At 41.1% G+C, this 27,442-nt stretch overlaps 1 protein-coding gene across 6 annotated transcripts in view; it reads left to right on the top strand.

Annotated features, from left to right (window-relative positions):
* The first annotated feature begins 5,230 nt into the window (after window positions 1-5,230).
* Window positions 5,231-27,442, top strand: part of CPLANE1 (ciliogenesis and planar polarity effector complex subunit 1) — a 142,527-nt gene continuing 120,315 nt past the window's right edge. For 4 of the 6 annotated variants that reach the window (XM_055245869.2, XM_055245870.2, XM_063619556.1 and 1 more), the window contains exons 1-10: window positions 5,231-5,622; window positions 7,136-7,263; window positions 9,030-9,165; window positions 9,277-9,396; window positions 10,243-10,475; window positions 11,692-11,798; window positions 14,940-15,096; window positions 15,844-15,947; window positions 23,734-23,916; window positions 26,966-27,215. In XM_055245869.2, coding sequence (XP_055101844.1) covers window positions 7,183-7,263; window positions 9,030-9,165; window positions 9,277-9,396; window positions 10,243-10,475; window positions 11,692-11,798; window positions 14,940-15,096; window positions 15,844-15,947; window positions 23,734-23,916; window positions 26,966-27,215 — 1,371 coding nt within the window. In that variant the 5' untranslated portion in view covers window positions 5,231-5,622; window positions 7,136-7,182. The remainder of the gene's footprint in view (window positions 5,623-7,135; window positions 7,264-9,029; window positions 9,166-9,276; window positions 9,397-10,242; window positions 10,476-11,691; window positions 11,799-14,939; window positions 15,097-15,843; window positions 15,948-23,733; window positions 23,917-26,965; window positions 27,216-27,442) is intronic. The other 2 variants (XM_063619558.1, XM_063619559.1) reach the window with 1 other exon arrangement.

The raw sequence follows: 27,442 nt of genomic DNA on the forward strand, positions 1-27,442 counted from the left end.
CCCAGAAGGTACACAAGATCTTTTATTAAGATTGCCTTATCCACACCAGATCCCAAATAAAGTAAAAATACTTCTACCTAAAGGAGGGAGGCTCAACCTGAGAGAAGACTCACCAAGCCAGAAAAGGCAAGCTGTGGAAGTGGAGAGCTCAAAGAGCTCAAGTGAGTACGGCAAACTGGTTCCAAGCATAGCTGATTCCTTTCAATAGTGAACTTTTCTTCAGATCTCACTTCTGACATCACATATGTCAATCTAAACAGTAAACAGAGAGAGACTTTCCAAAAGAAAATGATGTTTATTTGAAAATACAGCACTGCAATGGAAATATGCATGCCATAGTAAACTATGTATGTATGGTTTCTGAAGGAAAAAAATGAAAATTACATAATTGTTTTGAAATAATTATACTTGGCTACAAAGATCAATAACAAGGGTGACACCAGTCTGAAGTTGAACAGGCAGTTGCTCTGCAGATGTCCTTTCACAAGCATTTTTTGTTAATGATTGTGATGGCCTTTGTGTGAGGTTGCAGAGTTTTTCTTGTTACCAGGCATGTAAATGTGAGAACGCTTTCTTCATGGTCCTCCTCAGCTCTGTTTGTCAGGGTTTTCTTAACATTAGTGACTCTATTTTGACTAAGACAACTTTCTTTTTTTTTTTTTTTGTTTGAGACGGACTCTTGCTCTGTCACCCAGGCTGGAGTGCAGTGGCATGATCCCAGCTCACTGCAACCTCTGTCCCCTGGGTTCAGGCAATTCTCCTGACTCACCCTCCTTAGTATCTGGGATTACAGGTGCCTACCACCACACCAGGCTAATTTTTGTATTTTTAGTACAGATGGGGTTTCACCATGTTGGCCAGACTGGTCTTGAACTCCTGACTCAAGTGATCTACCCGTCTTGGCCTCCCGAAGTGCTGGGATTACAGGTGTGAGCCACCACGCCCTGTCAGACTATGACAACTTTCACAGTGGTATTTTGTTATAGTAAACTGAACACACCAAATAAGAATATAGATTATATATTTATAATTATGTAAATATATACTTATATATTTATAACTAAAGAAAGGTTAATTACGAGCACTCTCTTCCCCTCTACCATAAGGGCATATGATCCCTCCTACTGCTATCACTATCTTTTTTTTTTTTTTTTGGAGATGGAGTCTTGCTCTGTCACCTAGGCTGGAGTGTAATGGCGCAATCTTGGCTCACTGCATCCTGTGCCTCCCGGGTTCAAGCGATTCTCCTGCCTCAGCCTTCCAAGTAGTTGGAACTACAGGCATGCACCATTATGCCCAGCTAATTTTTTTTTTCTTTGAGATGGAGTCTTGCTCTGTTGTCCAGGCTGGAGTGTAGTGGCACTATCTTGGCTCACTGCAACCTCTGCCTCCTGGGTTTAAGCCATTCTCCTGTCTCAGCCTCCCGAGTAGATGGGATTACAGGTGTGTGCCACCACACCTGGCTAATTTTTGTATTTTTAGTAGAGACGGGGGTTTCATCATATTGGCCAGGCTGGTCTCAAACTCCTGACCTCAAGTGATCTGCCCACCTCGGCCTCCCAAAGTGCTGGGATTACAGGCATGAGCCACTTTGCCCAGGCCACTATCACTATTGATCCACTTTGTAGGTTGATTAGAATGAGAGAAAGAAAATCTGTAAGATAGAACATTTATAAGAAAGAGACTTAGGTACCAAAAAAAAAAAAAAAGGAATAAAGACTTTCCCTTCCTTCTATATACTGGGGTAGAGCCTCATAAGGGATGCTCAATTATAGAAAAAAAAAAAACCTATATTTTCTTTGTAAGATGTGTAAATTTGCCATCATCTCACTTACCACAAAGGAAGCCAGCCTGAAGACAAAGGGCAGAGTGAAGAGAATTAAAGAAAAATTGAACAAGGTCCCCTGCCCAATCAAACTGGCATGAAACCTGCTGAACCTCTGCATCAATGAGCCAATCAGCTGGAATTATAGGTGTGTGCCACCACGCTCAGCTAATTTTTGTATTTTGAGTAGAGATGGGGTTTCACCATGTTGTCCAGGCTGGTCTCGAACTCCTACGTCAAGTGATCCATTTACCTCAGCCTCCCAAAGTGCTGGGATTACGGGTGTGAGCCACCATGCCCGGCCCAGAATGTATATTTTAACAAGATTCCCAGGTGATCCATACGTACATTAAGATTTGAGAAATACCATTGTATTAGGCTGTTCTTGCATTGCTATAAAGAAATACCAGAGACTGGGTAATTTACAGGAAAATAAGTTTACGTGTCTCATGGTTCTACAGGATGTATAGGAAGCATAGCACTGATATCTGCTTCTGGCGGGGGCCTCAGGAAGCTTTTACTCATGGGAGAAGGCAAAGTGGGAGTGCGTAAGTCACATGGCAAAAGCAGGAACAAGGCAGGGGGGAGGTGCCACACTTTTTTTTTTTAAAAAGAGAGTCTTGCTTTGTCACACAGGCTGGAGTGCAGTGGCATGATCTCAGCTCATTGCAGCCTCTGCCTCCCAGATTCAAATGATTCTCATGCCTCAGCCTCCTGAGGTGCCACACACTTTTAAACAACCAGATCTCATGATAACTCACTCACTATCATGAGGACAGCACGAAGGAATTGTGCTAAACCATTCACAAGAAGTTCACCCTCATGATCCAATCACCTCCCACCAGGCCCCACATCCAACACTGGGAATTACAATTCAACATGAGATTTAGGTAGGAACAAATATCCAGGCTATATCTACTGTTTTCTTTGGGTTTGTACAGCATGTTCTTTATTCATTGCTAGTAAAATACTCATCTGTCTCCCACTAAACCTGTGATATTCTTGAAAGCAGGAAATCTGTATTATTACTTTTTGTATTGTGACCACTGCTAGTTGTCCACCAAAACCATTTTCTCAGTCTTTCTGGGTACACTGCTAATCTACATTTCCCAGGCTTCCTTGCAGTTAGGTGTGATCATGTGACTAAGTTATCTCCAGTGGAATGTAAGCAGAAATATTGTGTACTATTTCTGGACCCAGGTCTTAAAAGACTGTGGGCAAGCTCACTGTTTTTTCCCTTCTCTTTGACTGGAATCTTAGTTTACAAGGTCTCAGTTGCACTAGCTACATTTCACATGCTCAGTAGCACTTTTGGCTAATGGTTACCATATTAAGACAGAGCAGACATAGAACATTTTCATCATTACAGAAATTTATATTGGATAGGAGCACCCTAGAGAGAATATCTACAATCTGTCAGATACCCCAGAATCATTATAATAAATCACCTCTGTTACTTAGGCTAATCAGATTTGATTTTCCTATATGCTTTCAAAAGGAACTCAATTATTATATATCTGGCACTATAACTATACCTACTAAACACTAAATCTGATGGGGCAATTCTCAGGCTTATTTCTATTTGACCTTTATCAGTTTTTTACCTGGTCAACCATTCCCTTGGATCTCTTCTACCCCGACATTCTCTCATAAGAATTGGTATGCTGGCAGGCCACAGTGGCTCACACCTGTAATCCCAGCACTTTGGGAGACCGAGGCAGGTGAATCACGAGGTCAGGAATTCAAGATCAGCCTGGCCAATATAGTGAAACCCTGTCTCTACTAAAAATATGAAAATTAGCTGGGCATGGTGGCGGGTGTCTGTAATCCCAGCTACTTGGGAGGCTGAGGCAGGAGAATCGCTTGAACCTGGGAGGCGGAGGTTGCAGTGAGCGGAGATTGTGCAACTGCACTCCACCCTGGGCGACAATGTGAGACTCTGTCTCAAAAAAAAAAAAAAAAAAAAAAGAATTGGTATCCTCCATAAAATCTCTTACCAATATATACTAAAGAGAGATGACCCTTAAAAAGTGCAGAGCAGGGTGAAAGGGAGACTGATGCTTATTTTACACATTCTGTGTTCTCAAGCCTCCCATCGAGCTCCTGAACCATGCATCTAAATTGTTCACTAGATAGCTCCAGAGGCATAGCAAAATGGATGTGCTTCAAAATGAAACTATTCCTCATTCAAAACCTAGCTTAGTTTTGAACCTTCCCATCGCCCAGATAGAGAAAATGGACCTGCGCATACTGTGATCATGGTATTTATGACTGCACCGTAACTTAAGTGTGTGTGACTCTCTTTTGAATAGGGACAACATCATCTTCCCCTCTTTATACCTAGCATAGTGTCTGGCACACATAAGTGCTCAATGATTTTTATTTTAGCAAATTGTAGTCATTTCCATACATTATTTTTTACAGTAAACATTGCCGGATACATTTCCATAGGTTTTTAAAGAATAGAGGAGGAGGAAGAGGAGGGAAAAAAAGGAAAATAAATAAATAAACGTGTGGAGCAATCAACTCCAGAATCACACCAATACTTCTAGGTCTAATGGCCGCACAGCAAAATCAGCCTCAGTTATCCCATTGTTTTCATATCTGAATACCTAAAAATGGGAACACAGAATTGTGGGAATAGGTTAGGACTTCTCAATTTCCAAACTTTTTTGTGTGAGACTTTTATGATAACTCTAGCACGGCTTATGTAAAATGTTCGTGATTTGGGGGTGGATCTAAAGCACCTCAGATCTATAACCTCTGAGATAAGTGGGGCCGAGCTGACAAAATGCCAGCTGCCACTTATCCCACCCAGAGACACAGGGGTAATTGTGGTTCTGATGCAGCCAGAAGTCCTCCTACCCTGTAACGCTTATTTGCTAAAATAAACCAACCTAAGAGCTAGCTATCCAATGCAGAGGGCAGGGCCATTTTCGGTGCAGAACATACCTGGCCTAGCCAAGGGTGACAAGGTCCTGCCTTCAAAAACAGGCCAGTCACATAAAAGAGTGAAGATGCGCGCAGGTGGAGGAGGACAACAGGCCACTGCCTGCGGCCTTTACATTTAAGCTACACAAAAATGCTTTTCCAGGTGAGCAGAGCTCTCGGGCTGCCCGCTTGTGACCCCTGCACCTGTCAGTCACGAGAACAGGAGCGAAGGAGGCGAAAACAGTGCGGAAAATAAGTCTTTAGGACAGCGAGTTCGGAAAATGCCTTCTTCAGTGGTCCAAGGTGCCCACGTGAACTGGGGAGGGCAGAGCAAAACCCCTTATTTTCGGGTCTGTGCAGGGTCCCCGCTAGGAACGGGCAGCCCTTGAGTTCCGGGTTTGTCTGTTATTAAGCGGCTCCCCCGCGAAGCCCCGCCCAATGCCTGTGCGCTCAAACGAGGAGCGTCCGAGGAACGCGTGAAGTGGGAGAAGTGAACTCAGGGGGCCCGGCGGCCGCTGAGGAGGGGAGCGTGCGGGAGGAGGGGCGAGGAGCGCGGAGGCGGGCGCGGCTGGCAGCTTAGAGGGCCCGGGCGGAGGCCTGAGAGCACGGCCGGAGGGGCGGAGGAGGGGGAGGCTCGCCCGCGGCGTTCCCGGCCGGCTCTGAGCAGGCGCCGTGGCAGCGCCCGCGCCCCCTGCCCGCCCTCCGCCGTCGCCAGGACGCAAGCTCGCGTCAGGGCCGGCGGTAGGGCCCGCAGCCGTCGGCCTGGCGTCTTCACCCCGCGCAGTCGGCCTGGCGTCTTCACCCCGCGCAGTCGGCCTCGCCGAGCCTTCTCGCGCCTGACTGGCCGGGCCCTGCCCCTGGCGGAGGTAACTGCCCGCAGATTCCTTACCCCGCGACCCTGGCCTCCTCGTACGCTCCCCGGACCCGGGCGTCCTCGGTCTCCCCTCATCTACTCTTCTGTCGGGCAGGTCCGCGACCTCCCGCCTCCTGGGCCGTCTCCCGCCGCACCCGGCCCTGGTACATTCCCACTACCCAGTCCGGGGCCGTCCTCGCTCTGGGCCTACCCCAGCCTCCCAGCGTCGCCTGCTGACGGAGCGCGGGAGCCCCGAGGGGCCGGGGTCGCCGGGCCGGCGTGGGCGGTGCCAGGCTCGGGCCACACCTGGGCACCAGACCCAAGCCCCCCAGCTTCTCGAGCAGGATCTGGAGGAATAGAACGTCAGTTTTCCTCACTGTTAGCAATTTTAAGATTGACTAATGGATTTAGGGCATGTCAGTGCATAAAGTTTCCAGTCTTTTTTCACTCAGTAATTTTAGCAGCACTGATACTATTGACTGGATTTGTTATTTCATTAGGAGCTGCAAATGATGCTTTTCTAATGCCGGCGTTCCTCTTGCATTTGGTTAACCCTTTTGAAAGAATTTATTTTATTTGTAATTTTATTTATTTATTTTTGAGCCGGAGTCTTCGCTGCGTTGCCCACGCTGGAGTGCAGTGGCTCCCACAGGCGCAATCACAGTTCACTGCAGCCTCGAACTCTCCTGTCCTCAAGCGATCTTCCCATCTCAGCCTCCGTGCTGGCTGATAGCTAGCATCTTGATAGATCTTTGTGTGCTGTCTCTGAGTAGTTTTTCTTTTAAAGCTATTTTATTTAAAAAAACAACAAACCCAGCTATTTTGGCCGGGCACAGTGGATCACGCCTGTAACCCAGCACTTTGGGAGGCTGAGTCGGGCGGATCACCCAAGGTCAGGGGTTTGAGACCAGCCTGGCCAACATGGTGAAACCCGGTTTCTACTAAAAATACAAAAAAATTAGCCCGGTGTGGTGGTGCATGCCTGTAATCCCAGATACTCGGGAGGCTGAGGCAAGATAATCGCTTGAACCCAGGAGGCGGAGGTTGCAGTGAGCCGAGATCGCGCCACTGCACTCCAGTCTGGGCGACAAGAGCAAAACTTCAACTCAGAAATAAAATATAAATCAAAACTTTATGAAAATTGTCAGTTAAGATCTTCAGTAGTCCATGCGCAGTGGATCATGCCTGTTATCCTAGCACTTTGGGAGGATGAAGTGGATGGATCACTTGAAGTCAGGAGTTTGAGACCAGCCTGGCCAACATGGTGAAACCCCATCTCTACTTAAAAAAAAAAAAAAAAAAAAAAATTAGCCAGGCGTGGTGGCACACGCTTGTAGTCCCAGCTACTCGGGAGGCTAACGCAGGAGAATCACTTGAATCCGGGAGGTGGAGGTTGCAGTGAGCTGAGATCGCACCACTGCACTCCAGCCGGGCCAACAGAATGAAACTCTGTCTCAAAAAAAAAAAAAAAAAATGCCCAGTGAATATTATGGATCATTTATTTTATTACTATTATTTGTTTACAGAATCTTGAGACTGTTTTACTTAATTGGTCATCGATAGCTTAACAAACATGGAGATAAGATTAGAAATCTTGACATCAACAGGTATTAAGCAGAAAAAACCATGGCCACGTGTCTCCTGGTTGGGAAAGGTAGGTTTTTCTTTATTCATGCAATACCAGTTTTATATATGTTATACGTGTGTTTTGCCTGTAATATAGGAGTGTTCTATGATCTTAAATAAATAAAACATCATCTACTGGAGGAAGATCTACAGGAGGATCACCTACCTGCACACTGAACAGGGTTTTGTGTGTGTTTTGCTTTTATTATAATGAGCAAGTTAGCTTTTCCAGAATGTTAAGTGGTTTCTTTAGAAGATTTTTACTTAAACTTTTTTTTCATATTATGTTTAAGTCAAGTTTAAGTTAAGTTGAGATGGCATATATCAAAATGGAATATTTAATGTCCTGAGCTTTCCTTTACTGGAACAGTTAATGGAGTGTTCCCTCCTATTGTGGTTTTCATGATTGCGCTATGAAGTGTTCTTGGAAACTAGGATGGAAGAAATGGGCCACAGTACGTTAGTAATCCAGGAATGCCATTCATAATATATGGCATAGATTCCCCACTTAGGGAAAGTAGGCAACCCTACTTTATTTGTGATGATTATTGAAATAAAGTGTTAAATTTCCTGTGAGAAATTATACCACTAACTCCCCTGGAACAGGAGTTCTCAAACTATCAGAACTATCTGGAGAGGTGGTTAAAACACAGATTGCTGGGCCCCTGTTCCCAAAGTTTTCAGTTAATTAGGTCTGTGGTAGGGTTGGATATTTTGTTTTTTATTTTTATTTCTTGAGATGGAGTCTCACTCTGTTGCCCAGGCTGGAGCGCAATGGCATCCTCTTGGCTCACTGCAACCTCAGCCTCCCAGGTTCAAGCGATTGTCCTGCCTCAGCCTCCTGAATAGCTGCGATTACAGATGCATGCCACCATGCCCAGCTAATTTTTGTATTTTTAGTAGAGACTAGGGGTTTCACCATGTTGGTCAGGCTGGTCTTGAACTCCTCACTTCTGAGGTGTTGCTGATGCTGCTGGCTCAGTTATACCTTGAAAATCACTGCCTTAGAATATATGAAAACAAAGTTAACTCAAAACAGCCTACTTTTTCTAGGTAATAAAAAATGAGCAGAGTCATGGATTTATGAATTTCAGAAGCTATATCTATTTTAATCTAAGTAAATAATTTAAAAACTTGCTCATACCACTGTTAAAATTGATGAGAGTCAGGTGCAGTGGTATGCACCTATGGCCCCAGCTACTCAGGAGGCTAAGGCAAGAGGATCACTTGAGCCCAGGAGTTCTGGGCTGCAGTGTGCTATACCGATTAGGTGTCTGCACCAAATTCGGTAGCAATATGATGACCTCCTGAGATCAAGGGGCTGGGGTAACCATCAGGTTGCCTAAGAATGGTGAACTGGTCCAGGTCAGAAATGGGCCAGGTCAAAACTCTCATGCTTATTAGTAGTGGGATAGTGCCTGTAAATATCTACTCCACTTAAGGCTGGGCAACAAAGTGAGACCTCAGCTCTTAAAAAAAAAAAAAAAAAAAAAAAGATTAAAAAGTAGATAAGCCAGTTTTGGCTAGCAGAATTAGAAGACACTCCTATAATTTTACACTTCAAAGAAATTGAAATTAGGTAGCCTTACCTATTAATTCTAACGAGGTATTTTAAAACAATTCAAAATGTTCAGGTTACTATAGAGTATTAAGCTTAATGTTCATTTTATGATTTGGGGTACAAATGGATAATCTTTCTTAAATGTCGCTTTGATTTCTGGGATAATTTATTTAGGCAGTAAGTTGAATTAATTTCTGGCACCTCTCGAGTCCTTCACATGTTTCTTCTCTTAGGAAAAAGAAGCCGTTTTTCTTTTGGATGATAAATTCATAAATGAAATTAATTTGCTATCAGGAAAGATAAAGAAGAAAATTCCTAGTCTGCAGCCTTTCTTGAAGGATGTTATTGTCCTAACAACGTCCAGTAATGGTTAAGTAGTACTGATATTTTCAAATGGCTAAAACTATATTTTTTAATAACTTCGGGTGATATTAAAGGAAATATTAGATTGTAAGTATTGCATTTCATTTTTGGAAACAGATGCCTGGCTGGCTGGGGTACTAACTACAGGAGAGCTTTTCCTTTGGAACAAAGATCAAGATTGTTTGAAAACTATACCAACAACTGAAAAGCCTAAGGAAATGATCAAAGCTACAGTCGGTGGGAATTTTTTTTTATTTGTTTAAATTGGTTTAACTAGGTAAAATAGGAAAAGAGGATGAAACATTTTTCTGTTACTGTCTTGAAAATGTATTTCTGTATATGTGCATATGTATATCTGTGTATATATATATAGTTTTGGTTATGTTTATCTGTGATACTGAGACTCGAAGAAGAAAATTCTGGCATGCCTAACATTTCTGTGATAATAATAGGTTTCTAATATCACATAATAAATACTTGATAAATGTTGCTATTTTTTGTACTTTTTTTTTTTCTTTTTCTTTTTTTTTTATTTGAGACGGAGTCTCGCTCTGTCGCCCAGGCTGGAGTGCAGTGGCGCGATCTCGGCTCACTGCAAGCTCCACCTCCTGGGTCCATGCCATTCTCCTGCTTTAGCCTCCTGAGTAGCTGGGACTACAGGCGCCCGCCACCATGCCCGGCTAATTTTTTTGTATTTTTAGTAGAGACGGGGTTTCACCGTGTTAGCCAGGATAGTCTTGATCTCCTGACCTCGTGATCCACCTGGCCTTTTTTTTCTTTTTTAGAGACAGGATCTTGTTCTGTCACTCAGGCTGAAGTATAGTGGCATGATCATAGCTCACTGCAGCTTTGACCTCTTGGGCTCAAGCGATCCGTCTCCTTAAGCTTCCCAAAGTGCTGAGATTACAGGCATGAGCTGCCGTGCCTGGATTGTATTTTTAATTTTTTGCTAGTGCCTTAGTTTTGACATCCTGAATGGTAACATTATTTGTTTTTTTTATTGTAAGAATACATAAATTATGTACTTTCTTGGGGGGAATTCAGACTTCGGAGGCTTAATTACTTTTTTTGTTACTTTTTTAGCAAGCTCTTTGAGACCGTACTTGTATGTATCTGGAAATGGGAAAAGAATTGTGCTCATAACACCTTCTGGATGCATATTTCTTTGGGAATATTTGGAATTAAAGAATATCTTATCTTCTAAAAGCCTTTCATTGGCGGGTCGGTGGTCCCAGGTCATACCTGAAGAAGCAGTTCTCCTGCCTTCCACCGAAGATAAAGAAGCTGTAGTGAATGCTGTTTTTATAAAAAATGAGGTAAAATCAGTCTCAGACTCTATCTGTGAAGCAGATTAGCAGAGTATGTAATGGTATAACTATATATCTTTAGTCACCATAAATTTTCATAGTAATTGTGAAATTCTTGTATGGAAAAGATATTTTTATATTTCTTGGGTCACATTTTTTAAAAGTGTTTATTGAAAGTAGTTTTAACTTAGAACTCTTTTTCTCTATCCTTGATTTAAAAATATAGCTTGTTATGCCAGGCACGGTGGCTCACGCCTGTATTCCCAGCACTTTGGGAGGCTGAGGCGGGTGGATCACCTGAGGTCGAGAGTTCAAGACCAGCCTGACCAACATGGAGAAACGCCGTCTCTGCTAAAAGTACAAAATTATCCAGGCATGGTGGTGCATGCCTGTAATCCCAGCTACTCAGGAGGCTGAGACAGGAGAATTGCTTGAACCCGGGAGGTGGAGGTTGCAGTGAGCCGAGATCATGCCATTACACTCCAGCCTGGGCAACAAGAGTGAAACTCTGTCTCAAAAAAAAAAAAGTATAATATATAATATATATATATGTATATAATATATATTATATGTTATATATGTATATATTGTATATACTTTATATATATTATATATATTTTGTATATATTATATATTATATATGTATTATATATGTATATATTATATGTATAATATATATAATATATATAGAGAGAGCTTGTTTGGTAATTTAACAAGCTAGAATTGATGATACTAAATATGCCATTTAACTGGGAAATAACAGATTCATGAACTTAAAAAACCAAAACATATTTAAAATATCTGCTTGGTATTCTTTGTATGTATGGACCAGCATTTTATTATCCAAACCACTATTGTTAGAAATTGCATTTTAAAGTTTTATTGTCCCCTCTCCCCACTCTCAGGGTGGTGTGCTAATTTAAATAGTATAAAAGTATAAAAAGAGAAAAATAAATATGTAAGAATATTTTCAGTTGTAGTCACAATAAATGTCAGTATTTTCTTAAGAGCGTAAACTACAACCTGATTACCCATTTGAGACCTGCCTCTGGCTCAGAAAAAAATTACTTAGTCTTAAGCTTAATGTTAAGAATAAAAAGTATAAGCAAGATCTCAATATTTTTTTACTGGTTTATGATGAGGTATATATATATATATATATTTTAGTATCTTGATTTATTTTTCAGATTAATATTATACTAAAGTATATTAAATTTATCTACAGTTATTTGGAGACTGCTGCCTGTGTTCATTTACTTTTTATTCTGGGGAATGCCTGAAGTTAACATTTCTAGCAATTCGGTGGCATGAGAATGTATTTACATCTATAAGGTGAGGTAAATGTTTTCTTCTTCCTTTTCTTACTGATTTTTTTTTCTTTTGGAGGCAGGGTCTTGCTGTGTCACCCAGATTGGGGGGTAGTGGCACAATCATAGCTCAGCCTCCTGAGTACCTGTGACTGTAGGTGTGTGCCACCGTGCCTGGCTAATTTTTTTTTTTTTAACAGACAAGTTCTTGCACTCCTGGGCTCAAGCAGTCCTCCTGCCTTGGCCTCCCAAAGTGCTGGGATTACAGGCATGAGCCATCATACCCGGCCCCATATTTTCTATCCCTTTTTAAACATTATTATCTTTTGATCCATATGCATGTAATAAAATTTGTAAATGTTATTGTGAGTTTCAATTTCTGAGGCTTTACAAATCATTTCTTCCCCTCTTATTTCTAAATGTTTAATCCAGAAAGTTTATCTTGTTTTGTCTTGTTTCTCTTCTTTGAAGTGAGAATTTGTAAAAGATAAGACAAGCTATGGTTTTACTTGTCTAAGACTATAAAAGTAACTATTTTGGAAAATAACTCAATTGAAATTTAAAAGGGACATAACTATTTTGATTTGCTATTGTACCTTTTAAATGCTTAAGTGTTCTTTTATTTAAAAATAGTTTTATTCTAAAAAGCCTAATAAAATAGAAAATAGGCATTTTTTTTTTTTTTTTTGAGATGGAGTCTCACTCTGTCGCCCAGGCTGGAGTGCAGTGGTGCAATCTTGGCTCACTGTAACCTCTGCCTCCTGGGTTCAAGTGATTCTCCTGCCTCAGCCTCCTGAGTAGCTGGGACTACAGGTGCCCGCCACCAGGCCCGGCTAACTTTTTGTATTTTTAGTAGAGACGGGGTTTCACCATGTTAGTCAGGCTGGTCTTGAACTCCTGACCTTTGTGATCCGCCTACCTCAGCCTCCCAAAGTGCTGGAATTACAGGCATGAGCCACCTCACCCAGTCGAAAATATGCATTATTTTCGTACAATGCCTAAGTAAGATTGAGTAAAATGGGGTGATTTTTATTTTTATTTTTCTGTTTTATTTTTATATTTTATATTAAGGTATAACTTACATGAAGGAAAATGAACAAATCTTGGCTGAGTGTGATGGTGGATGCCTGTAATCCCAGCACTCTGGGAGGCCGAGGCAGGAGGATCACTTGAGCCCAGGACTTCAAGACCAGCCTGGACAACATGGCAAAATCCCATCTCTACACAAAATATAAAAAAAATTACCTGAGCATGGTGGTGCATGCCTATAGTCCTGGCTGCTTGGGAGGCTGAGGTGGGAGGATCACTGAAGCCCAGGAGGTCATGGTTGCAGTGAGTTCAAATCGTGCCACTGCACTCCAGCCTGGGTGACAGAGTGAGACCCTGTCTGGAAAATAAATAAATAAATAAAATAATATGAACAAGTCTTAAGTGTACAACTAGATAGACTTTGAGAAATATATATAACTGTTTGAAATATATATATCACTTGGATCAACTGTAGAACATTGATACTATCCCAAAAGTTTCCGTCTTCTATCTGTCTATCTGTCTGTCTATTTATTTATTTTTGAGATAGAGTCTTGCTCTGTCTCCCAGGTTGGAGTGTGGTGGTGCAATCTTGGCTCACTGCAACTTCTGCCTCCCAGGTTTAAGCGATTCTCCTGTCTCAGCCTCCCGAGTAGCTGGGATTATGGGCGTGCGCCAACACACCCAGCTAATTTTTTGTATTTTTAGTAAAGATGGGGTTTCACCATGTTGGTCAGGCTGGTCTCGAACTCCTGATCTCAAATGATCTGCCCGGCTTGGCCTCCCAAAGTGCTAGGATTACAGGCATTAGCCACCATGCCTGGCTTCTCTACATTTTATTTTTTATTTTATTATTTTTTTTTGAGACAGAGTCTCACTCTGTTGCCCAGGCTGGAGTGCAGTGGCGCGATCTCGGCTCACTGCAACCTCTGCCTCCCAGGTTCAAGTGATTCTTCTGCCTCAGCCTCCCGACTAGCTGACACTACAGGTGTGCACCCCCACGGCTGGCTAATTTTTGTATTTTTAGTAGAGATGGGGTTTCACCATATTGGCCAGGCTGGTCTCGAACTCCTGACCTACTTTTTAAATTCCTGTAAAAATGTTTGGCATTATGTAGAAATATGTTTATCCAAACTTTTAGTGGAAGCAGGTATAATATATTTGGGGTTGCATATAAAAACATGACTCTACTAACAGAACTCTGATATTCAATTTATTTAGCTAATCTGCAGCTGCTCTTTTGTGCGCAGACTTCTGAAAGGTCTCTGATATAGTTTGGATGTTCATCCCCTCCAAGTCTCGTGTTGAAAATAATCCTTAATATTGGAATGTTGGAGGTGGGGCCTGGTGGGAGATGTCTGGGTCAAGGGGGCAGATCCCTCATGAATGGCTTGGTGTTCTGCTTACAGTAATGAGTTCTTGCTCTGAGTTCACGGGAGATCTGGTTGTTTACAAGAGCCTGGAATCTCCTCCTTCTCTCCCTTGCTCCCTCTCTTGGGAAAATGCTGCTCCCCCTTTCCTTTCTGCCATGGTTATAAGCTTCCTGAAGCCCTCACAAGAATCTGAGGAGATGCTGATGCCATGCTTGCACAGCCTGCAGAACCGTGAGCCTGAATGAACCCCTTCTCTTTCTTTCTTTCTTTTTTTTTTTTTTTTGATATGGAGTCTCACTCTGTCGCCCAGGCTGGAGTGCAGTGGCATGATCTTGGCTCACTGCAACCTCCGCCTCCCGGGTTCAAGCAATTCTTCTGCCTCAGCCTCCCGAAAAGCTTGGATTACAGGTGTGCGCCACCACACCCAGCTAATTTTGTGTTTTTAGCAGAGACAGGATTTCACCATGTTGGCCAGGCTGGTCTCAGACTCCTGGCCTCAAGTGATCCACCCGTCTCTGCCTCCTAAAGTGCTGGGATTACAGGCGTGAGCTACCGTGCCCAGCCAACCCCTTTTCTTTATAAATTACTCAGTCTCAGGCATTCCTTTACAGCAACACAACGGATTAACATAGTCTCTAAAATATTCCCTAAGTACATGTGCACATGTAGGAATTTGGATGGATCCTTTAGTTTTTGTAATGAACTATATATAAATTTAAAAGTTACTATACCTTTTGTTTTCAATTATTTCATTACTTTTTTAGATCATTGCCATACCATATTCATTGGGCTCAACAAGACTGTCATCTCTGCAATTTAATTCCTAAATGTGAATCAGTAAAGTCAAGAGGAGCTCTAATTTCTGCCTTTTCAAGAGATGGCCTTACCCTGGCAGTAACTCTTAATCAGAAAGACCCCAAGGTCAGTAAATATCCGTCTTAGAAAGTAATCTATAAAAGAAGGAGTTTATTCCAGTTTTGAGATTTTTCTTTTTCTAAATACTCCTTTGTATCCATTTTTTTCTTTCTGTTTTTGTTTTTTGTTTTTTTTTTTGACAGGGTCTCCGTCTGTTGCCTAGGCTGGAGTGCAGTGGTGCGATCATGGCTTGCTGCAGCCTCGACCTCCCAGGCTCAAGTGATCCTCTCACCTCAGTCTCCCAAGTAGCTGAGGCCACAGGCTTATACCACCATGCCTGGCTAATTTTTGTATTTTTTTTGGTAGAGATGGGGTTTTGCCATATTGCCCAGGCTGGTCTTGAATTCCTGAGCTCAAGCAGTTCTCCCAACTCAGCCTCCCAAAGTGCTGGGATTACAGGTGTGAGCTACTGTGCCCAGCCTACTTTATATTCTTTAAGTTGGTGGTGTTTAATCCAACTTGACATTGTGGATTGGTAAAGTTCTTTAAATTAGATGCCATAACTTTCAAAACTTGGCTTTCAGAAATGAAAAAAGAATAAAGGAAAAAGAGGAAAGAAGAGCATTGTGATAACTAATGTTCTTAAGGTGGAACATAAAAGAGCAAAGGCTACCAGGGGTCAATATTGCCTTGCCAGTTAGGAAATACTCGCTAGTTTATTAATATAATAATAGATCTCTATGTCACCAGAATTATAAATAATGGTTACAGTAAAATAATTTTAAGTTTTCTTGTCTTTTTTTTCCTTTCTAGGCAACTCAGGTATTATTTATAAACACACTGAATTTTGTTACTCTCTGTGGTAGCCTTAAAGGATGTAGTAACAAGAGTCCTGTGGTTCCAGCTACACTTATTAGGTAAGAAGTCTTTTGTCTGTCTTTTTTTTCTTTTAAAAGAGATGGGTCTCTGTCAGGTATGGTAGCTCACCTGTAATTCTAGCACTTTGGGAAACCAAGGTGGGAGGATCACTTGAGCTCAGGAGTTTGAGACCAGCTTGGGCAACATAATGAGACCTCATCTTTACTAAAAAATAAAAAGAAATTAGCCGAGCATGGTGGTGGACACCAGTAGTCCCAGCTACTTGAGAGGCTGAGATAGGGGGTATCACCTGAGCCTGGGTGATAGAGGCTGCAGTGAACTATGATCTTGCCACTGCACTCCAGTCTGAGCAACACAGCAAGACCGCGTCTCAGAAAAAAAAAAAAAAAAAAAGGCCAGGCATTGTGGCTCACGCTTGTAATCCCAGCACTTTGGGAGGCCGAGGTGGGTGGATCACCTGAGGTCAGGAGTTTGAGACCAGCCTGGCCAAAATGGTGAAACCCCATCTCTACTAAAAAAAATACAAAAAAAAATTAGCCAAGTGTGGTGGCATGTGCCTGTAGTCCCAGCTACTTGAGAGGCTGAGGCACAAGAATTGCTTGAACCCAGGAGGCGGAGGTTGCCGTGAGCTGAGATTGCACTACTGCACTCCAGCCTGGATGACAGAGGGAGACTCTGTCTCAAAAAAAAAAAAAAAAAAAAAATAGATGGGGTCTTACTTGTTGCCCAAGCTGGGGTGTAGTGGTGTGATCATAGCTCGCCGCAGCATTGAACTCCTGGGCTCAAACAGTCCTTCCTTCCTCATCCTTCTGAGTAGCTGGGACTACAGGTGTATGTCACTGTATATGGCTAATTTTTTTAAAGTTTTTTGTAGAGACAGGGTCTTGCTATGTTGATCACGCTGGTCTTGAACTTCTGGCCTTAAGTGATCCTCCCACCTTGGCCTCCTAAAGTGCTGGGATTACAGGCCTGAGCCACCATGCCCAGCCTAAAAGTTGCTTTATATAAGGAAGGCCTTAAATACTTTTTTTTTTTTTGAGATGGAGTCTCACTCTGTCACCCAGGCTGGAGTGCAGTGGTGTGATCTCGGCTCACTGCAAGCTCTGCCTCCCGGGTTCACGCCATTCTCCTGCCTCAGCCTCCGGAGTAGCTGGGATTAAAGGCGCCTGCCACCAGGCCCGGATAATTTTTTTGTATTTTTTTAGTAGAGATGGGGTTTCATCGTGTTAGCCAGGATGGTCTCGATCTCCTGACCTCGTGATCCACCCGCCTTGGACTTCCGAAATGCTCGGATTACAGGCGTGAGCCACCGTGCCTGACCATAGGTGCATATTTCTTACATGCATATGTTGTGTAGTGGTGAAGTCTGGGCTTTTAGTGTTAATAGTGAACGTTGTACCCAATAGATAATTTTTCAACCCTCACTCCGCTCCCATCTTTTAGTAGTCTCCAATGCCTATTATTCCACTCTGTATGTCCATGTGTACCCATTGTTTAGTCCCTACTTATAAGTTAGAATATGTAGTATTTGACTTTCTGTTTCTGAGTGATTTTACCTAGGATAATGACCTCCAGTTCCATCCACGTTACTGCAAAAGACATGATTTCATTTGTTTTATGGCAGAGTAGCATTCCATGATACATATATATACACACACCACATTTTCTTTATCCAATCCTTTGTTGATAGATGGTTCTGTTGATTCCCTATCTTTGCTATTGTGAATAGTGATGTGATAAACGTATGAGTGCGAGTATCTTTTTGATATAGTGATTTCTTTCCCTTTGGGTATATACCCAATGGTGGGATTACTAGATTGAATGGTAGTTCCTATTTTGGTTCTTTGAGAAATCTCTGTACCATAATGATTGTACTAATTTGTGTTCCCACCAATCATGTTTGTTCCCTTTTCTCATGTTCCCATGAGAAACATGTTTCCTTTCCTCTACATACTTGCCAACATGTTGTTTTTTGACTTTTTAGTAATAGCTATTCTGACTGGTATGTTATCTCATTGTGGTTTTAATTTGCATTTCTCTGATGATTAGTGATGTTGAGCATTTTTTCATGTTTATTGGCTGATTGTATGTCTTTTGAGAAATGTCTGTTTATGTCCTTTGCCCAGTTTTTAATGAGTTTTTTTTTTTTTTTTTTTGCTTGTTGAGTTGTCTTAGTTTCTCAAAGATCCTAGATATTAGCCCTTTGTCAGACGCATAGTTTGCAAATATTTTCTTCCATTCTGTAGGTTGTCTTTTTACTTCAATTGTGTCTTTTGCTGTGCAGAAGCTTTTTACGTTAATTAATTCTCATTTGTCTATTTTTGTTGTGTTTGCTTTTGAGGATGTGGTCATAAATTCTTTGCCTAGCCCAATGTCCAGAAGAGTTTTTCCTAGGTTTTCTTCTAGGATTTTTATAGTTTCAGGCCTTATGTTTAGGTCTTTAATCCATCTTGAGTTAATTTTTGTATATGATGAGAGGTATGGGTCCAGTTTCATTCTTCTGCACGTCTATCCAATTTTCCCAGCACTATTTTTATTGAATAGGATGTCCTTTCCCCAGTGTATATTTTTATTGACTTTGCTGAAGATCAGTTGGTTGTAGGTATGTGGCTTTATTTCTGGGTTCTGTATTCTGTTACATTTATCTGTGTGCTGTTTTTATACCAGTACCATGCTGTTTTGGCTACTATAGCCTTGTAGTATAATTTGAAATTAGTAGGCTGGGCGTGGTGGCTAACGCACTTTGGGAGGCCAACTCCTGAGTTCAGGAGTTGGAGACCATCCTGACCAACGTGGAGAAACCCTGTCTCTACTAAATTGGATTTTGTAAAATTAGCCAGTTGTGGTGGTACATGCCTGTAATCCCAGCTACTCAAGAGGCTGAGGCAAGAGAATCGCTTGAACCCCGGAGGTGGAGGTTGTGGTGAGCTGAGATTGCACCGTTGCACTCCAGCCTGGGCAACAAGAGTGAAACTGTCTCAAAAAAAAAAAAAAAAAAAATGCTGGGCACAGTGGCTCATGCCTGTAATCCCAGCACTTTGGGAGGCTGAGGTGGGCGGATCACGAGGTCAGGAGTTCGAGACCAGCCTGACCAACATGGTGAAACCCTGTCTCTAGTAAAAATACAAAAATTAGCTGGTGTGATGGTGTGCGCCTGTAATCCCAGCTACTCAGGAGGCTGAGGCAGGAGACTGGCTTGAACCTGGGAGGCAGAGGTTGCAGTGAGTCGAAATCGCACCACTGCTCTCCAGCCTGGGCGACAGAACAAGACTCCATTGCAAAAAAAAATAAAAGAAATTAGGTAATATGATACCTCCAGCTTTGTTTTGTTTTTGGTTCCATATGAGTTTTAGGATTGTTTTTTCTAATTATGTGAAAAATGGCGCTGGTAATTTGATAGAGATTGCATTGAATCTGTAGATTTATTTGGGCAGTATGTTCATTTTAATGATACTGGCCTTTTAATCCATAAGCATGAGATGCTTTTCCATTTGTTTATGTCATCTACAATTTCTTTTATCAGTGTTTTATAATTATAATTTCTTTTATCAGTGTTCTCCTCATAGAGATCTTTTACCTTCTGGGTTAAATATATTGCTAGGTATTTTCTTTTATTTTTTGTAGCTAATGTTAATGGGATTGCCTTCTTGATTCAGTCCTTGGCTACATAGTTATCAGTGTATTTTCTACTGATTTCTGTATATTCATCTTGTTAATATAAAGTATCCTGAAATCTTACTATATTCATTTATCAAATCTAAGAGTTTTTGTGGAATCTTTAGGGTTTTCTAGATATAAGATTATATTGTCAGTGAAGAGTGATAATTTGGATGCCTTTTATTTATTTTTTTATCTTGCCTGATTGCTTTGACCAGGACTTCTAGCATTATGTTGAATAGGTGTGGTAAAAGTAGGCATCCTTGTCTTGTTCCAGTTCTAAACATTATAGTTGATACCACAGAACTACGACTATTAAGACTATTATTGAAATAAATACACTCACAAACTACAAAACCTAGAGGAAATTGATGAGTTTCTTTTATAGGTGACTGGACTCTTTTCTTTTGCTAATTTTAAAATTCTTTCTTTCCCTTTGACTTAACACATTCTGAATATAATAGCCTCTGGTGGAGTCCTTTTTGCTATGTATTTGCCTGGGGATCACTGGGCCTCCTGTATCTGGATGTCTAACTCTCTTGCTAGACTTAGGAAGTTTTCATTTATTATTCTTTTAAATAGGTTTTTGGCACTTTTTGATCTCTCTTACCCTTCAGGAATACTGATAATTTATAAGTTCACTCACTTTTTGTAGTCCCAGACCTCTCGAAGGCTTTGTTCATTCTTTTTTTTTTTTTTTCTTATTTTTGTCTGACTGAGATTCTTTCTTTTGCTTGGTGTAGTCTATTATTGAATCTTTTGAATGTATTTTATATTTCCTTCAATTCATTTTTTATTTCCAGAGTTTCTTTTTTTTTTTTAATCTTTCTCCTTGGTAAATTTCTCGTTCATATTGATTTTCTGATTTCTTTGTATTGATTTTCAGATTTTCTTGCATCTCATTCAGCTTCTTCAAAATCAGTATTTTGATTATTTCTCTGGCATTTTGGGGGAATTATTTTTGATTGGCATCTATTACTGGACAATTTTTGTGGTCCTTTGGTGGTGTCATATTTCCTTGCTTTTCTTACGTTTTCTGTGTTCTTCCATTGATGTCTGTGCATCTGGTACAGCAGTTGCTTGTTTTAATTTTTTGAAAATGCTTTTATAGAGGAGAATTTTTTTCCTGAAGATGGATGTATGTTGTTGATTGAGTAGGATACTTTGGCTTTGATTTTGCCTACTTGTAGTGTAATCTTTGTATGACTTCTTCAGTAGTACACAGGGTTGGTGGCACCTGTGATTTCCTCAGTGGCTTAAGGTATGGTTATTAGTTGAGGTTATGGTGAAGTTTTGTTAGGGACTTGGACAACAACTGAGCCAGTCTTCAGGCCCTAGTAGTGGCAGCAGTGGGGTGAGTGTGCCTGTTTTTAGGCCCTAGACCACCTTATACTGGCCCTGGTATTGGTGGGTCCTGAAGGCTGATTCTTGGGCTTCCAGGCAGCATGCTTAGAAGCTAGTAGTGGGAGTGGTGGTCTAGGTGTGTGAGCGGTTTCTCAGGCCTCTGGGTATCTGGTATGGTGTGGGCGATGGCAGTAGTAGTGGTGAAGCAACCCAATGGGACCCAAGTAGTCCATATTGGAGTTACTGGAAGTTGTGATGGTTTAGGGGGACTAGTCCCCAGTGACATAGCTGCTCTGTGGCAGGGTGTTGGGTATCCTCCTAAGTGTGCTTCAGAGAGCTTGGTCTCCCCTGTTCCCTGAGTTGGGTGGTGCCTGCAGCCACCTCAGCCCAAACTCAGCCCAAGGGTGGGACGTAGCCCAGCTGTAAACAGTCAAAATGGTACCTTGGGCCTGGGACCAGAGAGGGTGGTATCCCTCCCAGGCAAGCAGTGTAGGCAAGAAGCTGTGAGGAGTGCTGCCTGCTCACATCTCAGTCTCAACAGCAGCCCACAGCAGGGTGATAGGGAGCCTCCCAGGAGTGCCTGAGAGTGCCTGGTCTCCCGTCTTCCTCCCTGAAGCGGTGCAGCAGCAGCCAAGTCTGTAGATCCCCAGTATCTAGGCTTTCTGAGGCTGCTCTAGGCTTGGATGCCTGTAGGATTCCATGTACTTTCCCTTTCTGGAGCAATGTCTCTGAGCATTCTTTAGGCAGCTCCATATGTCAGGCCCAAGGCCCTAGTGGGTTGAGGGTTTCTCCCACTCAGAGATTATGAAAGCCTGTTTTGGGGTATGAAGCCCTGCGGATTTTTCTCTTACTGTTTCCCTGTGTTCAGGAGCCTTTTCCCACTCTTAGTCTTACTTACTACTTAATAGTAAGTAGATAGTCCATGGTTCCTCTCCATGGAGGAGTTACATACTACCTGTGTCTAGTCAGCCATCTTGATCTGAGTGTCTTCCTTTTTTTTTTTTTTTGCAACAAGGTCTTGCTCTGTCACCTGGGCTGGAGTGCAATGGCGTGATCATAGCTCACTGCAGCCTCAAACTTCTAGGCTCAAGCTATCCCCCTGCCTGCCTCAAGCTATCCCCCTGCCTGCCTCAACCTCCCAAGTAGCTGGGATTACAGGTGCATGCCACCACGACTGTTTGTTTTTTTTTCGGTAGAGCCAGGGTCTTGCTATGTTGCCCTGGCTGGTCTTGAACTCCTGACCTTATGCAATTCTCCCACCTTGGCCTCCCAAAATGCTGTGATTACAGATGTCAGCCACTGCACCTGGCCGAGAGAGCCTAATCTTTTTTTTTTTTTCCAAGACGGAGTCTTGCTCTGTTGCCCAGGCTGGAGTGCAGTGGTGCGATCTCGTCTCACTGCAACCTTTGCTTCCCGGGTTCAAGCACTTCTCTGCCTCAGCCTCCAGAGTAGCTGGGATTACAGGTGCCCACCACCATGCCTGGCTAATTTTTTTGTATTTTTAGTGGAGACGGGGTTTCACCATCTTGGCCAGGCTGGTCTTGAATTCCTGACCTCGTGATCCACCTGCCTCGGCCTCCCAAAGTGTTGGGATTATGGGCCTGTGCCACCGTGCCTGGCCAAGCCAAGTTTTTTAAACAAGTCCCTACATATGCATCCTGTACATATGAGTCAATAGTAACGTAGATGTTGATTTGGGATGGCACATGAGCTACCACCAGGATCCATGCAAAATTACCGAGTAGGAGAATTTCCTCTTACAGCTTTGAACTTCCTTTTCTGAATACTTTTCTATGCTGTTCTATGCATTTTCAGAGTTTTTAGGTTTATGTAGCCCTGCCTCTTCATTTTCTTTTACTCTCCACAAGTTCCTTTCTCTTTGGTAAATTTCTCATTCATATTATTCATAATACTTTGAAAGTATTAGTCTCAGTTTAGTGGTCTTTTTGATTTAGTGTCTGTCATTTTCCGAGGAGGACCTACTGTTTGTTCTCATTAAACATTAGTATCATTAGATATCAACACCTGTGAAAAGAAGGGAATAAAGGTTAAAATATAAAATTTAAAAAAATAAAAATAAAATAAATTTAAAAATCATGAAATAGTTAAGGAGTAGTACCGGTTAGAGCTTTGGGAAGAGGGAGAGTCTGCTGTTGAGAGGGACTCTAACAGCCTGCAGAGAGGACAGATGTGGCCTTGAAATCTATCAGTAGATCTTGATTGTAGACTCTACGAGGATTAAAATTCATTCTAATGTGTGAGTGACTAAAAAGCTCAGTTCTTTAGGAATATATATATATATTTTTTCTCTGTGGCCCAGACTGGAGTGCAGTGGTATGATCTTGGCTCACTGCAACCTCTGCCTCCCCAGTTCAAGCCATTCTCCCACCTCAGCCTCCCCAGTAGCTGGGATTATGGGCACCCGCCACCACGCCTGGCTTATTTGTATTTTTGTAGAGATGGGGTTTCACCATGTTGGCCAGGCTGGTCTTGAACTCCTGACCTCAGTTGATCCGCCTGCCTCAGCCTCCCAAAGTGCTGGGATTACAGGCTTGAGCCACCGTGCCTGGCCGAATATTTTCGTTTTTTAATTGCTTTTGAATTTCTAATTGGAATATTGTTGAAATAGATGTTTATGAACAAACTCCTTTTTTGTTCTAGGAAGTAAAATTCATGAAATGTGTATGGCAATTGTCTACTACTGGTCATTCTTTTGCCCTCATTTTTTGAACTTTCACACCTCTGCTTGGTACAGCCCATTTTAAATCATCATAGACATTGTAAAGTATCTCTTCTAAACATGTTGTCTCTTATTTATTATAGGTCCTACTGGGTAGGCGATATCAGCTGGACGCATGATAGTCTTTTTCTGGCTTGTATGTTAAAACGTGGCTCTCTGGTTTTATTGACCTGCCAAGGTGAATTGCTAACATTAATTACATTTGGTTGCTCTATAGAATTTGGGCCAGCAGAATTTATTCCTCTTCATCCACTAATAACGTATAGGTGAGACATTTGAATTGTGTTAATTTGTTTATAAATTTTTTTCTGTTTTGTATTACTTTTAATGTGTATTAAAAAAAATTTCATCTTTCAAATTGTCTTACTTTTTCTTTGAGTCTGTCATCTCAATATCTGTTTCTTATTTATAGTTTTCTTCTATTTCTTTTTGTGGCTTAATCCTGGTGAAAATTTGACATTGTGACTATGTAAGTATAAGTTATTTAAATATTTAATAGCACGAAAAATTATCTTCTTTGATATAAAAGTTAATAAAAGTATGATATAGCATTTATTGTTATAAAATAATAGCACTTAGAAAATTAATAACTCAAAATTAACTTGACATATGGATTTATCTACTTTTTTCCCAAAGGGAAAAAGTTATTGGAAATGGATAGAAAACTGTATGATTTAGCCGTATTTTAATTTTTGTTGTTGTTTTAAGATTATTTTTATTTTTTATTGATATACAACATTTTACATATTTATGGGATACATGTGATATTTTGTTACTTGCATAGCATGTGTCATATTATAATTTTTACTTGTGAGATGAAGTAGCAATTTGGCTTTGGAGTCAGATCAAGATTCACATATGGGTTCCTTTACTTATTAGTTGTATGACTTTTTTTTTTCAATTTTTTTTTTTTTTTCAATTTTTCAATTTTCTTTTTTTTTTTTTTGAGACAGAGTCTCGCTGTCGCCCAGGCTGGAGTGCAGTGGTGCGATCTCGGCTCACTGCAAGCTCTGCCTCCCGGGTTCACGCCATTCTTCTGCCTCAGCCTCCCGAGTAGCTGGGACTACAGGCGCCTGCCACCAAGCCTGGCTAATTTTTTGTATTTTTAGTAGAGACGGGGTTTCACCATGGTCTCTATCTCCTGACCTCGTGATCCACCCGCCTCGGCCTCCCAAAGTACTGGGATTACAGGCGTGAGCCACCGCGCCCGGCCCCAGTTTTTAAATTTTCATTCTTATTTTTACTTATTTTTTTTCTTGAGACGGAGTTTCGCTTTTGTTGCCCAGGCTGGGGTGCAGTGGTGTGATCTTGGCTCACTACTGCCCCCTCTCCCGGGTTCAAGCGATTCTCCTGCCTCGGCCTCTCAAGTAGCTGGGATTACAGGCGTGTGCCACCACGCCTGGCTAATTTTGTATTTTTAGTAGAGACGGGGTTTCACCAGGTTGGTCAGGCTGGTCTCGAACTCCTGACCTCAGGAGATCCACCCGCCTTGGCCTCCCAAAGTGCTAGAAGTACAGGCATGAGCCACCGCACTCGACCAATTTTTTTATTTTTAAAAATTTCTTTTGATCTCCAATCTTGCAGAAAGGTTATTCTTTAAGCCTCAGTTTCTTTTATTGTGAAATGAGTGTGACACTAATTGTGTCTTAGGGTATAGAGAATGAAGTAAGATAATACGTAATTATAAATCAGCACAGTCTGGCATAAAGTTAGTGCTCAGTAAATATTTGTTATTATTGATGTTGATTATATGTGGCTAGGCACATATGCATAACTATTTACAAGATAGAAAAGTTGGAAAAGACCTTTGAAATTAATCTATTCCGTTTGCTTTATAGAAAGGAAACTGAGGTAGGGTGTGTCCTTGATTATATTTATTTTTATTATTTATTTATTTATTTATCTTTTTAGACAGAGTCTTGCTCTGTCCCCGAGGCTGGAGTGTGGTGGCGCCATCTCGGCTCACTGCAAGCCCCACCTCCCGGGTTCACGCCATTCTCCTGCCTCAGCCTCCTGAGTAGCTGGGACTACAGGCGCCCACCACCACACCCGGCTAATTTTTTTGTATTTTTAGTAGAGACGGGGTTTCACCATGTTGGCCAGGATGGTCTCGAACTCCTGACCTCGTGATCCACCCGCCTCGGCCTCCCAAAAATGACAATTTTTGGCAATTGGCAATGCTAATGGAAAAACGTGTCACTTCCTGCAGTGAAAGTATTTTTTCCTTACTTGTTATGGTCTAATTCATAATTCATTAGAATTTTCTCATATTCTCCTTTAAAATTAATATTTGGGGCCTTCCAAACTGCTTTTTTTCTGATTATGAAAGTATAGTATTCATTATTTATTTTAGCACTCAAAAATCAAATGTTACAAAACTAAATAATATGGAAAACTAAATACTTGTAATCCTATACTTCAAAGGTAACAATTACTAACATTTTAGTATGTCGTCCCCCAAATTTTAAAAATATTCATATAACAATGATAATAGCAATATTAGTTTCTTTTTTAAAAACTAGATAATGTGATATATCCTGTTTACTGTTTTCCATTTTTGATTTAACAGTATATCTTTTACATCTGTCCATGTTAGGCGTTATTTTTAATGGTTCTACAGATGTCTGTGGGGTGTATGTCCTATAATTACCAATTTTCTATTGTTGCCATTTGGCTAATAAAAAAAATCAATATTTGAATAGTTGCCTAACCAGAAAAAAATTACAATATACTTTGATGGTTTTGTCCTTTTATATTTGTAAAGCCCCAACTTTAATAAGGAGTGATATTAAGTAATCAGAATCAGGTACATCATAATAACAATAATGTATGTTTAAGTTAAGTGGAAACTCAAATTTAAATAGGTAAAATTTCACTCACCACCATTCTCTCCAAATCTTCTCAACTTTTTTCTTTCTCCTCTTTAATAAAAAGTATACTGATAGCTCATAATTTTATTTGTGTAAGCATATTTAAATATATGGTAAGAGGAAAGTTAACTATTTAACTCTCTTTAATAGTAAAAATAAACTGTCTGAATTATTTTCTGAAATAGGTTGTATGTAGATAAATACAAAATAGAATAAATGCTACCATTTAGGAAAATTTTAAAACACGTGAACCTATATATTATTTTGTCTTAATCACTGTGTTATGTTTTCCTGAAAGATATAAACACATTTAATATTTTTTGTGTGTTTCACCTGCTTGCTTTTTCATTGTTCTGTAACTTTTTCTTTTTTTTTTGAAAAACATTATTGTTTTCCTTAAGATCTTTCTCTTACTGATTCTTGTATTTTGATGTTTGTTTACTAGACCACAGCAGTTTACGTTTCAAGATTCAAATAATTCTGTTGATTCATCAGCTTCTGATAGTGACCCTATGAGACAGAGATTTTCTATAAAAGCACACTCACGGTTACCCTACCTCGTTATATCTGATGGATATATGGTCACAACCCTTCGACTTCTTGATAGCCTATCTCCATCAGTACACGTGAGATCACTTCTACTTGATTCAACCCAGAGGCTTGAGAAAATATATCAAAGTGTGATATTGTCTAAGGTATAGTGCTTTTTTATATCATTGGGAAAAGTTGCCTTTTTCTTTTCAAATTTAAAACTTTACTGACACTAATGTCCTTGAATTGTATACAGTTGTCTATAGAATTTATCATTGCTTGCCGGGCGCGGTGGCTCACGCTTGTAATCCCAGCACTTTGGGAGGCCGAGGCGGGCGGATCACGAGGTCAGGAGATCGAGACCACGGTGAAACCCCGTCTCTACTAAAAA

The sequence above is a fragment of the Symphalangus syndactylus genome, chromosome 16, assembly GCF_028878055.3.
Source record: "Symphalangus syndactylus isolate Jambi chromosome 16, NHGRI_mSymSyn1-v2.1_pri, whole genome shotgun sequence".
Taxonomy (NCBI): domain Eukaryota; kingdom Metazoa; phylum Chordata; class Mammalia; order Primates; family Hylobatidae; genus Symphalangus; species Symphalangus syndactylus.